This window comes from Strongylocentrotus purpuratus, unplaced genomic scaffold (assembly GCF_000002235.5).
Source record: "Strongylocentrotus purpuratus isolate Spur 01 unplaced genomic scaffold, Spur_5.0 spur5_contig_847, whole genome shotgun sequence".
In the NCBI taxonomy this organism is placed as follows: Eukaryota; Metazoa; Echinodermata; class Echinoidea; order Camarodonta; family Strongylocentrotidae; genus Strongylocentrotus; species Strongylocentrotus purpuratus.
Window position 1 is genome coordinate 883,572 of NW_022145554.1, and position 14,455 is coordinate 898,026.

At 36.0% G+C, this 14,455-nt stretch overlaps 1 protein-coding gene and 5 non-coding genes across 6 annotated transcripts; all 6 read left to right on the top strand.

Annotated features, from left to right (window-relative positions):
- The first annotated feature begins 78 nt into the window (after window positions 1-78).
- Window positions 79-12,508, top strand: LOC590067 (nucleolar protein 56). Its single transcript, XM_030992653.1, has 10 exons — window positions 79-193; window positions 2,022-2,223; window positions 2,769-2,939; window positions 3,645-3,843; window positions 5,768-5,955; window positions 6,812-6,963; window positions 7,907-8,007; window positions 9,385-9,533; window positions 10,627-10,748; window positions 11,098-12,508. The coding sequence occupies exons 1-10, from the start codon at window positions 191-193 to the stop codon at window positions 11,470-11,472; spliced, it is 1,662 nt and encodes a 553-aa protein (XP_030848513.1). The 5' UTR covers window positions 79-190; the 3' UTR covers window positions 11,473-12,508.
- Window positions 5,274-5,406, top strand: LOC115927367. The gene has a single exon (XR_004065595.1). It is a non-coding gene; the product is annotated as a small nucleolar RNA SNORA57 (small nucleolar RNA).
- Window positions 6,553-6,685, top strand: LOC115927375. The gene has a single exon (XR_004065597.1). It is a non-coding gene; the product is annotated as a small nucleolar RNA SNORA57 (small nucleolar RNA).
- LOC115927377 lies at window positions 7,611-7,743 on the top strand. Its single transcript, XR_004065598.1, has one exon. It is a non-coding gene; the product is annotated as a small nucleolar RNA SNORA57 (small nucleolar RNA).
- On the top strand, window positions 8,294-8,427 carry LOC115927381. Its single transcript, XR_004065602.1, has one exon. It is a non-coding gene; the product is annotated as a small nucleolar RNA SNORA57 (small nucleolar RNA).
- LOC115927360 lies at window positions 10,056-10,188 on the top strand. The gene has a single exon (XR_004065588.1). It is a non-coding gene; the product is annotated as a small nucleolar RNA SNORA57 (small nucleolar RNA).
- Window positions 12,509-14,455: the final 1,947 nt, after the last annotated feature.

The following is a 14,455-nucleotide window of genomic DNA, read 5'->3' on the forward strand; positions in this document are numbered from 1 at the left end:
CTTGAATATTTTTTTTAATGTATATTGAAAATAATAATTACTGCTAAAAAATGATATTTCCGCAATCTTCAAAGCCTGAAATAGTACTGCGTGCCATGCCATGTGTTTAGCGTGACATTGACAAGAAAAGTGATGAATTAACCCAAAATCTCCGTTATTTCAAACTGAAGTGTGCTGCATAGCCTTAAAAATGGTAAATATTCGTAATTTTTCTTTATTCATTCCTCATTATTCTTTTTCTTATCTATAATTTAGATGAATTTGCATGTATGTAAAAATTTCGCCCGTTCTGTAGCATGTGTTGTTGATGTGGTCCCCCGTATTGAAATTGGCGTGATGAAAATGATTTTTGGCATGATGATCGATGGGCTCCAAAATGACTGTTAAAATATGACTTAAGAATGAGAACACCCCTGTATCAATCTGTATTGGAATGTTACATGATTAATGTAGTAATTATATGTCATTAAAGGTCAATGTTATTGATCAGAAACTGAACTTGAACTTCAGAAGCTGGCAGCGCGAATTTGAGAATGAGAGCCAATAAATAAAATTAATTGAAACACAAAAGCAGGGGGGGGGGGGGGAATCAATTTATCAACAACCGAAAAGGAAACAAAACATTAATGCTATGAACATTAGGGTTACCAAGGATCATCCGCATAAACAAGCAAGGATATCTTTGTAAACGTGGACAAAACGTGTCCTACAAAATAAGGATCATCTTTCTTCTTTGGCGCTCTGCGGTGTAGGTTAACCGATTCGCGCGCTGGCAATGCAAAAATAGGATTCTGCGTTATAATATACCCCCAGTTCATGAGTTGTCCGTCTTCCCGAGGATATATCGTTCATGTAATTTTCTGATCAAATGCACTTTATTTTTATCTATTTTGTTAGAAGCTTCCCAATCTTCCATTCCTTTCTCATCCAGATTTGTCTCAACTGTCCCTTTCCTTCTAAATCTCCTTTCTCATCCAGCTTTTTAGATTTAGAAGGAAAGGGACAGTTGAGAAAAATCTGGATGAGAAAGGAATGGAAGATTGGGAAGCTTCTAACAAAATAGATAAAAATAAAGTGCATTTGATCTGAAAATTAGGAAAGACACAATGGAGAGGAAACAAAATACTGAGAAGTAAAGGAAAATGCACCTGAGAAGTAAACTAATATTGAGAAGAGGATGGAGGAAACGGAATAGATGTGAGGTGGAAAAGACAACAAAAAAATGGTGTAAGAAAAGAGGGGTGAGCATCGACAAGGATGAAGATATGTAGAGAAATAGAGAAGGGAAACAAGAAGGAACAAGATAAAGAGTATGGTAAGCTGATTAAAAAAGAACACGGAAAGAAAAGGATATTCCAAACAAAAAACCAGAAGAAGCATAATGGAAGAGAGGATCAGGATCTAGACATGAGAATATCAGAAGAAGGAGGAAGGAATGATTCAAATTTATGGAAAATAATGAGGAGAAAATGAAAACAAAGTTAAAGAAGTATTCTCTGCTGAGGATCAAAGCATACACCAGGAAGTTCAAACAAATGTTATGGGTCTGAATTTCAGATATAACATGACTCTACAGACTACAGGAGTCTGAGGCTTATTCAGTCATTGCATCTCAGAGACTTGAGTTTATCGATGACACAAAAATACAAAAAGTCAAAAATATGGATTTCTGGAATGCTGAAGTTCATTACATAAACAAGAAACACTAAGCATCCATGATTGCAGTGCTCGGTGAAGTCTGGTTGAAGGAAAGTGAATTCAAGAGAAATTCAAGAAACTGCAAGCCACCGCCATAATTTGTAAAGTTTTTTACAGGTTTTTTTTTTTTCAGCTACCAAAATGTACTGATGCTATTGGCAATTACATGTAGTATTTCAAAGTTGACCAAAAAAAGTAAAAGAAAAATCACCTTGATACAATGTCCCTTTCATAAAAGACCCACAATAAGTACAACATATACATTGAATTATCAAAATTAAATATTTAATTCAGTTGCATGTTACATTCTTTCTCCCTCTCAGGCTATGATGGTGCTATACGAACATGCATCAGGCTACGGCCTGTTTGCAATCAAAGAATTTGAGGAGGTCTCTGTTCTCCACCACCAAGTTCAAGAATCTGTGACAGACTTCGGAAAGTTTGCCTCGCTGGTCAAGCTGCAAGCCTTCTCACCTTTCAAATCTGGGATCAACGCCCTTGAAAATATCAACAGCATCTCTGAAGGTACGGTAAAATAGTACAACTACAATTGAAAGATGTTGCCACAAAATTTTTACTTCCCAGTAGTTTTATGTTAAAAGAAAGAGTGTACATGACCAGCTATGTATCTTTCTAAATCTCATTTTCGTAAGGAGCAAGTACCATGTTTTGATTTGTAATTAATTATGTTTGTGCACTTTTTTTTAAACTTACTAAATTAGGAAATACATGTAGATGAATAAAAAATGAAAACCAGAAGTCACTGTTTATCTTTCTTATGTGGTTTGACACATGAACATTTTGTTTTGAGTCCTTGAATTTTTGTTGCATTCCCAAATGCATTTCCGTACAAGACTTCAAAAAGTATAATAAGCATTGAATTGACAAAGACAGAATAATTGTTTTGCAGTAGAAAGAGGGACTTCTCATACTACATGTACTATTAATACATTGTCATCTAAGGTATACACATTTTATTTGGATCAATGTGAAGAACAAAATTATAATTGCCACATTTAAAGGAGGATATCTGACCCTAATACATTTTTATTCCTTTCATTGACTCTCAGGTGTGATGACAGAAGACCTGAAGCTCTTCATGGAGACCAACATGCCAGAGAGTGCTAAGAAGAAGAAGAAGATCACTTTGGGTGTGGCCGATTCGAAGATAGGAGCGTCCATCCAGGAGGAACTAGGTATCCCCTGTCAGACGGGAGGCGTATTCCAGGAGATCGGAAGAGGTAAAAGTTTTTTCTTCTTCTTTTCGGGCACCCTGAGTAACCAGTTGCACTATATCAAGACAAAAAGGGTTGAGGCTGAGGCCTCATTGCTTCTGAAATTTGAAGAGTCCCATTTGTGCAAAAGAAGATCCATATCACAATTTTTTTAAAGTATGTAATGCATGAAGTATTCTGAACATGATGACCAAGCTATAAAAATTGCCTTCAAAGCGTTCTACACATACTTCATGCCCATTCATGAATGGGTAGCATCTGTAGCTGGTAAAGTATTCTTGACAAAATGAAGTTTTAGATAAATGCCATCTTACACCCAGGTTATGACTGTAATTCTGGATTGTCTTCTTGTAATGCATTGGTCCAGTTTCCAATAGACCTTTTTGTATCCTATTACCCTTTTTATCTTGGATTGGCATCATGCCTGGTCACAATGTACATGACTATGTACAAGTTAGGAAGTTGTTGTATGTTAATGCACATGGACAATTCACATTACAAGAGAAGTCTTTTGTGGTTCAAAAATATGAGACCAAATATTCTTTTATTATTCTTGTATTCATAATTTATAACTTGATTCCACAGATTAGATGCAAGCTTCTAAATTGTCCTTTGTGATGAGGTACGATGTGCAAAATTGGAAGTATAAATTCTGATTCTCTAATGCAAGAATGCCAAATATCTAACCATGATGATCGTCTTTATTGCCAGGTCTGAGATACCACTTCCATCGACTGGTCAAGGGGCTGACCGCACAGTCAGAAGCCAAAGCACAGCTCGGTCTGGGTCACAGCTACTCAAGGGCCAAGGTCAAGTTCAACGTGAACAGAGCAGATAACATGATCATCCAATCCATCTGTTTACTTGACCAACTGGACAAGGACATCAATACATTCTCTATGAGGATAAAGTGAGTAGTATGAAGATGGAGTTTGTTGTGATACATTCATTTTCATGGATACCATGTTGAAAAAAATAATATTGTACTAAGGATGCAAGTTTCCAGGCTGTTGCCATATATTTTTATGCCTCCGCCACCGAAGGTGGTGCCGGAGGCATCATGTTTTCGGGTTGTCCGTCTGTACGTCCGTACGTCCGTCCGTACGTCCGTACGTCCGTCCCGTTTGACCGTTATCACAATATCTCAAGAATCATTTAAGATTTAAACTTAAGACTTGGGAATAGTATTCATCACCATAGGAAGACGATCTGATTAGATTTTGGAGTACGTAGGTCAAAGGTCACAGGTCACAGAGGTCAACTTATGAAATTCCTTGTATTGAGTTTGTTAGCGCGATATCTCAAGAACCATTTGAGATTTAAACTTCAAACTTAAGGATAGTATGTATCACCATAGGAAGACGATCTGATTAGATTTTGGAGCACGTATGTCAAAGGTCAAGGGTCACAGAGGTCAACTTATGAAATTCCATACATTGAGATTGTTATCATGATATCTCAAGAATCATTTAAGATTTAAACTTAAGACTCTGGAATAGTATTTATCACCATAGGAAGACGATCTGATTAGATTTTGGAGTACGTAGGTCAAAGGTCACAGGTCACAGAGGTCAACTTATGAAATTCCATACATTGAGATTGTTATCATGATATCTCAAGAACCACTGGAGATGTAAAAACTTCAAACTTAAGGATAGTATGTATCACCATAGGAAGACGATCTGATTAGATTTTGGAGCACGTAGGTCAAAGGTTAAGGGTCACAGAGGTCAACTTATGAAATTCCATACATTGAGATCGTTATCGCGATATCTCAAGAACCACTGGAGAATTTTCACTTCAAACTTAATGATAGTATGTATCACCATATCATAATATCTCAAGAACCACTGGAGATTTAAACTTCAAACTTAATGATAGTGTGTATCACCATAGGAAGACAATCTGATTAGATTTTGGAGCACGTAGGTCAAAGGTCAAGGGTCACAGAGGTCAACTTATGAAATTCCATACATTGTTATCATGATATCTCAAAAACCACTGGAGATTTAAACTCCAAACTTGTTTAAATTGCTCTATGGCGGAGGCATCATTTTCGACTGCGCGCAGTCAAAATTCCATCTAGTTTAACTTGTCATTGACATGTTTCAGGTCTTTTCAGGCCTTTTCAGACTTAATTTTGTTTAAAATGTATGGGGCTCCAAAAATGGGAGTGAATGTATTATTGTAAGTTATTTTAAAGGTATAATTATCCTTTCACTGATTTTACAAACATCTTTTGTTGATAGTATTTTAATCTTCGATTCCTTTGTAACATATTCATAAGCTTGTCAGGTAGATTTAGTATCTGTATTGAACTTAATTAGATATGAATTAAAACCTCCTTTTCTTGGCATCTCTGAACTCTCCCCATGTTTATGAGATGAATGCAACCAGGAGGAAGATAAACATGATGAACCTTCGGTGCCAGGGTTCTTATGCCCTGGTCCCATCCTCTAGCATCATTACAGGGTTTTATTTATGGTCTGTGTTCTTTTTATTACACAATGCTGTGTTTTATAATTAAACCTAGAATACTTACTTGGGGGAGGGGATGAGCGTGATCACTATAAAAGTATGAAGTTTTTTCAAGTTTCAAATTTGTGATTTTTTTTTTGCTTTTGGTATTAATGTTACGTGTACCTTCATTTATGATATACCCCTTTGTGTTATTTCTTTTAAAATGATGTGCAAACAAATTTAATTTTGATTTAATTGTAGAAAAACTTACAGAAAACAACAGCCATGATAAAGGTATATTGATGTGTACACAATTACACAACTTTAAATTATGTTTATTTTAACTCATCTCCAATTGTTTCAAATCCCAACAGAGAGTGGTACTCCTACCACTTCCCAGAACTCGTCAAGGTCGTGCCAGAGAGCGCCCTCTACGCCAAGGTCGCACACTACATCAAGAACCGCAAGGATCTAAGCGAGGAATCGCTTGAAGCCCTTGAGGAACTGACCATGGACAGTGCTAAGGCTCAGGCCATCCTGGATGCATCACGCTCATCAATGGGTCAGTATCTGGTCACTCCTTGACTATCTCTCCATAACAATAGTTTGTTCTTATATAATGCTTTCCAGAACCACAGGCCTCTCAAAGCGCTTTACATATATATTATTACCCCGGTCATCAAATTCAGGCTCACCCGCACACAATGTATGCACATTTTCCACTCCACTGGCCTTGTCTTGAATTCATGATTATAACGAACAAAATATTGCTTTGTTTCATTCATTGTGTCTTTGTTTCTGCGATGACCTAATGTAGTGTAAAGACCACAGCACTTTTTGTAATAAATGGTTCAGATTCATTGAAGATAATGCTCTTGGAAAAATTGTAGGACACAGCAAGTGTTTGTTGGTGCCAGTAATATAATGAAATTAATATTGTTATAAAGGTACTACTATTTCATCGTGTAAGTGTAATGGAGAGCATAGAAAATGGGAGTGAATGTATTATTGTAAGTTATTTTTAAGGTATAAATTATCCTTTCACATAGTTTACAAACACCTTTTGTTGATGGTCTCAAAATCTTCAATTTCATTGTAACTAATAAGATTGTTGGGTAGATGTAGCGTCTATTGAACTTAATTAGATGTGAATTAAACCCCTCCTTTTCTTGGCATCTCTGAACTCTCCCCATGTTCATGAGATGAATGCAACCAGGAGGAAGATAAACATGATGAACCTTCGGTGTCAGGGTTCTTATGCCCTGGTCCCATCCTCTAGCATCATTACAGGGTCTTATTTATGGTTTCAGGTAATTTGAAGGAATATGACAATTGCCTATTTATGCGTATGTGTTTTTTTCCTGGAAGAAATTTTAACCCAATTCTTTTTCACCATGTCCAACATGCCTCCCATTCAGGTATGGACATTTCTCCCATCGACCTGATCAACATCGAGAGGTTTGCTGTCAGGGTCATTGCACTAACGGACTATCGTAAGAGCCTACACACGTACCTTCAGGACAAGATGCACGCTGTGGCTCCAAACCTATCAGCTCTCATTGGTGAACAGGTCAGTAGATAATGCCAATTTGCATTCTTTAAGGATAATATGACGTTTGGTTGAAAATTTAGGAAATAAATCAATCCAACAATACCTCACATGATTTGATTGAATTTGGTGTAAACATTTTTCTTCTTCTGGTTTCCCATTGCCAGGATCATTGGGGTAAGGTCACATATGCCTACCCTTTTTTTTATTCCAAATAACATATTCTATCCACCTAGAGTGAGGAACTTTGAATATACATGTAACGGATGGAATACTTCTAGAAGAGTAACAGCTCTCTGAGAACTTGAAATCTAAAGCTTTGTAAATTGTTGACTTTGAAAAACTTGCACCTTATGTGGAGTACACATATTCACATTTATTTTGCATCAATTGACCATGACTCATTGCTTCAGCTATGTAGGTGAGCCAATCTGGTCCACATGTTATATTGTCACTGTAACCGTGGTAAATTTTACCCTTGTTGATCCGTTAATTGTATAGAAAGTTGTATTTTCATCAGATAAGGTTTTAATATAATTAGATGAATGTATTTTTAATATTTTACAGATTGGTAGTCGTCTAATCTCACATGCCGGTAGCTTTGTTATGTTCGTGACATTTATTTCCTGTCAATATCATAATTTTCTGTTGACATTTCGAGATTAAATCCTCCTTTTCTTGGCATCTCTGAACTCTCCCCATGTTTATGAGATGAATGCAACCAGGAGGAAGATAAACATGATGAACCTTCGGTGTCAGGGTTCTTATGCCCTGGTCCCATCCTCTAGCATCATTACAGGGTATTATTTATGATACTAAATAATGCAATACTGAAAGAGAAAATATTTTGTATTCCTTTATATTTATATTCTACATTCATTCAGATTTCTATGGATATAAAGTTGTATTTTCATCGGTTAGGGTCTTTAACTAATTAGAGGAATCTATTTTCAATGTATCACAGGTTGGTGCTCGTCTGATCTCACATGCCGGAAGTCTAACCAATCTAGCCAAGTACCCGGCATCTACTGTACAGATCCTTGGAGCTGAGAAGGCCCTCTTCAGGTAACCACACTCAATCGCAACTCAATCTCAACTCCACTCAATCTCAAACTCAATCTCAACTCAACTCAATCTCAAACTCAATCTCATCTCAACTGTAGAACCATCAAACTTCTATCTACTCTCCGTCATCCTTTCTTTTGTCTAAGTCTGTTTTCCAGCATCTGTATCCTCTACATAATTTTATGATGCATGTAGACTTGAACTTTCACTGCTAGCTTGGTGTGATGTTCATGACATTTATTTTCTGTCAATATCAACATTTTTTGTCAACATTTTAAGATTAATCCCTCCTTTTCTTAGCATCTCTGAACTCTCCCCCATGTTTATGAGATGAATGCAACCAGGAGGAAGATAAACATGATGAACCTTCGGTGTCAGGGTCCTTATGCCCTGGTCCCATCCTCTAGCATCATTACAGGGTTTTATTTATGGAATGTGTTGTTTTTATTACACAGTAAGTTTTTTTGAGACATTAAGAAAGCTCTCAAGACAGCTCAAGTAATTAGCAATGATACAGAACACAATTGTTAGATTTGTCTGCAAGCAGTATTCCTTCGAACTACAATATTTTTGTTGATTGCACGTGGTGTGTGTGGGTATACATGTTCACCAAAACACAGTATTTGATTTGTCATTTATGCAATGATAATAATAAAATAATAATAACATTTATAATGCGCACATATCCACCCCAAGAGATGCTCAAGCTTCTGTTGAGGAGTATAAGTCTAAATGTTGATAGCACCACAAGAGAAATACATCTACTGTATGGATGCTACAGATGGAGTGTCGTGTAAATCTCAACTTATACATTTTCTAAAACCTTATAAATCTGATGTCAAGCTTAATCATTGCAATTTAGATGGCAGTAAGTCTTACCACTGACAAGTCTGCATGCAGGAAGATACCCCTATGGACAAAAGGCTATGGTTATGATGCAATTAAGTTGTGTCACTCAATGTATCATCAATAGTTTTCCGCATGTATTGCCCTCTCAAGGCAAAGATTATCCTTGGGCTAGTGCCAACATGCAACCATTCACCAAGTTTTGTATGCTCATTGAAAGTTATTAAATAAAACAAGACCAATGGGAGTCATTAGGCATGCTTGAACTGTGTAATGGAAACTGATATGCTTTTTCAGAACTGTTCAACCTTGAGCAATTAGATAGTTTCCCTTCAGAGTCTGTATAAATCTGTGTACTTCGTGTGACTTTCAAAGTAAAATTTTGTAGCTTCAACTGATACCAAAGTTGTCAAAGTATTCTATCTAAGCCAAAAATAAGTATTGAATTGAATACCGGTCCTTGTTATAAACTTTCAATTTAAAAGATAACATAGCATCATTTTGTTTCCTCTTTTCTTCTTTATATCCCAGAGCTCTGAAGACTCGTGGCAACACCCCCAAGTATGGTCTCATCTTCCATTCCACGTTCATCGGCAGGGCAGCACAGAAGAACAAAGGTCGCATCTCTCGTTACCTTGCCAATAAGTGCTCCATGGCCTCAAGGATAGACTGCTTCTCAGGTCAGTTCCAAGACTTGGTCCTCTACTATCATGTATTTCCCAAGATCCTCCATTTTGTGTTACCAGTGCCCGGGAGGAGAAGCAAACTTTATCACAATAACCGTTGGGTCTCTTTTCCTATCATGACTGATTAGGATGTGCAGGTGTACAGTACAACTACATCCAGGTTTTCCCCTACTCTTTTACAAAGAGTGCCATGGATTCTTAACATGCATATAGGTGGTGACTCTTAAGCATACGGGTCACCATGTAACATCCTATCCAAGGGACTGGCCGTTTCTGCTGTAACAGCCAGTGTCTATGGGACAGGGGAGGGGCATGTTTTCACTTCAGACATAAACTTGGATCTTTGGTTTGACAGGCAGACTTTCTATTTGACCGAGTCATTTTACCTCCTCAAAACTATTTCTCTTCCTCGCAATTCCTTTTTGATGTTCTAATTTATCCATCTGCACTGAACCATAATGGATGTTTAAGTTTTAAACATAGACTCCCCTACGTTTGTTTATTTTACCATGATAACCTCCTTTTCTTGGCATCTCTGAACTCTCCCCATGTTCATGAGATGAATGCAACCAGGAGGAAGATAAACATGATGAACCTTCGGTGCCAGGGTTCTTATGCCCTGGTCCCATCCTCTAGCATCATTACAGGGCTTCCTCTTTTTAATCATTGAACATGTTTTAATAATTTTGCTGGTAACAAGATCTTCGTGAATGTTAACTTAGTGACATGAACATCCCTGAAGTCTCACAGATTGTTTAAATTCTCCAAAACTATGGGCCTCATGATTATGATGATCATTTCCCTTTTTAATAAGCCAAGTCATTTTAGAGTTGAAAATTAGATGTGTCTATATTAACCCACTCCTTCACTCTCTTTGCATGTAAGCTCTTACTTTAGCAATCGACTATCCCCAACGTTAAGACCTGTAGGTATTGTACAAGTGCCATTTTCATAAACAAATATCTTTGTGTGATTTATGTAAATGAGTCCGACATATTCGTAGCATTGATGAAAATTAAAGACTGTATATGTCTATTTGGCATGTCTGTTTTCTTCTTTTAAATTCCCTTAATTGTTCTCTTTGCAGACATACCCAACTCCGTGTTTGGTGAGAAGCTGAAGGATCAGGTAGAAGAGAGACTGTCATTCTACGAGACTGGAACGGCTCCTCGTAAGAACATTGATGTCATGCAGGAGGCTCTAGGACAAGTGAGTTTGGTTCGGAGGATTATGTTTCATGTTTTATAATTAGTTGTTGTGGAGGGAGAAAAAATGATATAATAATTTTGATTGCATAAAGATGCATTTTTAAGATTAATCATGTCAAAGATGTTAAATACTCAAAATAATGTAACTCAATCAAGGGTTTCTTTGTGCAATGCACTACAGTTTGCTCATAATTGTGAAGATGATTTTTTTTCTTTCAAGTCTGGGGGTGGTCAACGCAGTACGTTAACTAGTCGGCTGTAAAAATTCCTGGAACTTTTTATCTCCGCGAATGCATATAAACCTACCCTAACATTTCCTCTATTTACTCTTTTCTCAATTTTTGCCACAGGTCAAAGAAGTAGAAGCAGAATTGGCACGCAAGAAGAAGAAGGAGAAGAAGAAGAAGAGGAAATCATCCGAAGCGCCTCCTGCAGAAGAAGAAGAAGAGATGGAGACAGAAACACCCAAGAAGAAGAAAAAGAAGAAGGTAGAAGTAGAGCCGGAGTCTGAGCCCGAGGAGATGGAAACAGAAACACCCAAGAAGAAGAAGAAAAAGAAGAAGGAGCAAGCAGAGGAAGAGGAAGAAGTGGAAGATACGCCAAAGAAGAAGAAGAAAAAGAAGAAGAGTCTTGGGGGAGAGGAGTCAAATGGGCATGTAGAACCAGAAGAAGAAGAAGTGACAGTCGTCAAAAAGAAGAAGAAGAAGAAGAGTCTTCCAGAATAAGGGCTCCATGTCATCATTCAATTTTTGTATAATTAATCTTAAAGCTTTTATGTATTTTTATGTCTTTTAACTTTAGTACAAATCTTCTTTTATTTGTAATTCATCACTTTCCCCATTTGTTAACAGGAAAATACAGCTTTATGGTTTATTCTTTTTTTTTCTGCAGTTTTGATTTAAATGGTTGAACTCAACTTTTGGTATGCCTGGTCCTTTTTGGGGCAGATTTCACAATTTATTTCAAAATATTTTTTCATAGATATTGATATCTGCTGCTATATTAAATAATTCAAATGTTGTGTCACAAAATCAAAACGAAAGTTGCCTCATAAATCATGTTTATTTCAATTCTGCTGTTTCCCATGGTGATAAAATCCTTTTCAAACAACATTGAAGCTCAAGATCATTGCAACATATCTTGGATCAGCCCTAACAATCTACTTTATAATGTAAAGTATCTGGGGTTTTTTTAAGGAAAGATCAAAATGTTGAATGAGCATTTTTTCCTTGATACATAATGTTCTTCTTATCATGTCATTTTTATTGTTTTTATTGTCAAATTTTCTGATTATGTAACTGGGTAAAATATTTTGTGGCAAAAAAAATATAAAATCAGCAAAAAAAGTCCAGATGTAAATACATGTAGATAATGGCATTTTATTCATTGTGAAATATAACTTCATAGTGGGAAATGTTTGTTCCTTTTATCTTTACTTTTTGGTTTATTTTAGCTCCAATCATGCACAAAGTATAGATGCATGCATGTTTAATATCGTTAATTGGCTATATTTTTGTGATCAATATTTGTCACCAAATACAGAAAATCTATTTCATGCTTAAACAAAATTATTAACCAGTATATGGAGTCCTTCAATTACCTCAGGAAAGTATTTGAAAAATTAAAACCATGAATGTCAGAAGAAGAAAAAAAAATCCTTCCCAACCATGGGGGATATCTTGCACTTAATCTGTAAATACCTTACTAAGAAAGAATCTACCCACTAACTTCATGAATAAACTTACCAGTTCATTATATTAATATACTGTTGCCTCATGATTCATTACTTTGAGAGTGAAAAAGAGGATGTACCGATGCAGCCATTAGATACATTTGTGTGGGAGAGAAAGAGAGAAATAAAGAGAGAGAGAGAGAGATAAAGAGGGACATAGAGCAGAGGGGAACGAGAAAGAGAGAAAAGAGAGAGAGAGAGAGAGATATTTTAATGTATCTTGGTGGGGTGGAGTGCTTTTAAAGTAGATATTCATTGATTTTAAAAACTAACTTAATTTCATTATTGCAAAGTTGAAACTTTGATTCGACAAGGTTATCAAAATTCAATGCTTGGAAACATTCAAAGTAATGATTATTATAAAATGCTTAAATACAGCCCAGGCATAGCACCTGAACAGCTCTCCGAACGCTGCTGAGATGTGTGAGATCACAGTATGGACATGATTTGCACAAGCAGACGATGTCCCATGACATCTCACACATTTTCAATGTCTGTGTTTTCATCTTCTTTGGGGTTCTTTCTCTTACTTCAGTACTGTCGGGCTAAATGTATAATCTATTGCCTCACTCTAAACCCGCGCATGGTTTTATTTTCTCTATCTCTCTTTCCCTCTTTCATTTTACCTTTTTGTCTCTTTATTTCTCTTTCTCTCCCACATAAACTCACTCACTTTCAGCTGCCGTTCTGACCTTCTCTTTATTCTGTGATTCCCTTCTTACCCTCGATCCATTACCTCTATATACGTATCTACAGTTCTCATGTACATTACATGTACTGGGTATTTTCCCCCATTGCCTCGATGTCATCTGACATGATCACTGAATACAGAATATACATACCAAGAATAAAATATGCCAAGACAATATTGCATAGTGTTTTTTTACTGTTTATTATTTGCATTATTATCATCTCCTACCACTCTTCCTCCATGCACATAAACGACGACGGTGTCAACAAATGAAACAATATCCCATACTGTATCACACCGACCAAAAAATCATTTCATTGGAAACAAAAACAAAAATAATAATTTCACAAAATTCATCTCCTCAATATTCCAAGACAATACATGATCTGCTGAGAACCAGAAAGGTGTTTAATTCTAAAAAATGATACGAGTTAACACCCCTCTAGCTCTCGGCATACAATATTAATATTAAAGGTAAAGACCAGTTCTGGTCATGCGATTGCATTGTGAAAGAAACGTTGTGGAATCGATCAGAAAAGGTTGATCATCTAGCATCTAGCATCTGCAAGGTTCTGGAATCATCAAAATGATAAGAAATTTGGCCCATTCTTCGTAAAGTTACAAGCACTATACACAGAAAGATGTATATGGGACTACACTATATCTCTCACAGACCATGAGAGAAATAAATTTACCAAATATATGAATTAGTAGGCGGTTTCCCGGCAATTTTTTTATCATCATGTATTAGTCAAAACATATTCTTTCACATGATTGGTAATGAGAGCTTCCATTTCATTTTTTGAAATTGGGGCGTTTCCAATACTGGTCTTTACCTTTAATATTAATATTACACAATGAGCAATATTAGCACAATACAAATTCCAGTTCATACATATTCCATGGATGACCTCGTAAAACATTGTAAGACAAGTGAGAGAAACAATAGCAATTCCTCTTGTAGTTCATCAAGAAATAGAAACTTCTTTCATCTCATGATTCAATACAAATATATCGAAATTCATTTGGGTGGGTCTAAGATTTTTCTACGTAAAATGCATTACAAAATACATCAAATTCTATCATATATACTAGTCTTATTAAAAATCCTAAAATAAAATTAATAATATGAATTCTATCAATATTTACTTTATTTCATTTACTAACACTTTAATTTTCATCACTGAAGTATATGAACCTACTGTAAATTCTCTTTATAAATTTTAATGTATTATTTAATACATTAAAAAAAAAATCTGTCTTCTCAGCAACAATTGATTTAAAC

What these genes read in the sequence shown, in the direction of transcription:
- LOC590067 (XM_030992653.1), top strand. An exon ending in ATTCCAGGAGATCGGAAGAG is followed by an intron (nt 2,940 to 3,644) that starts GTAAAAGTTTTT and finishes CTTTATTGCCAG; the next exon opens with GTCTGAGATACCACTTCCAT. An exon ending in CAGCTCTCATTGGTGAACAG is followed by an intron (nt 6,964 to 7,906) that starts GTCAGTAGATAA and finishes AATGTATCACAG; the next exon opens with GTTGGTGCTCGTCTGATCTC.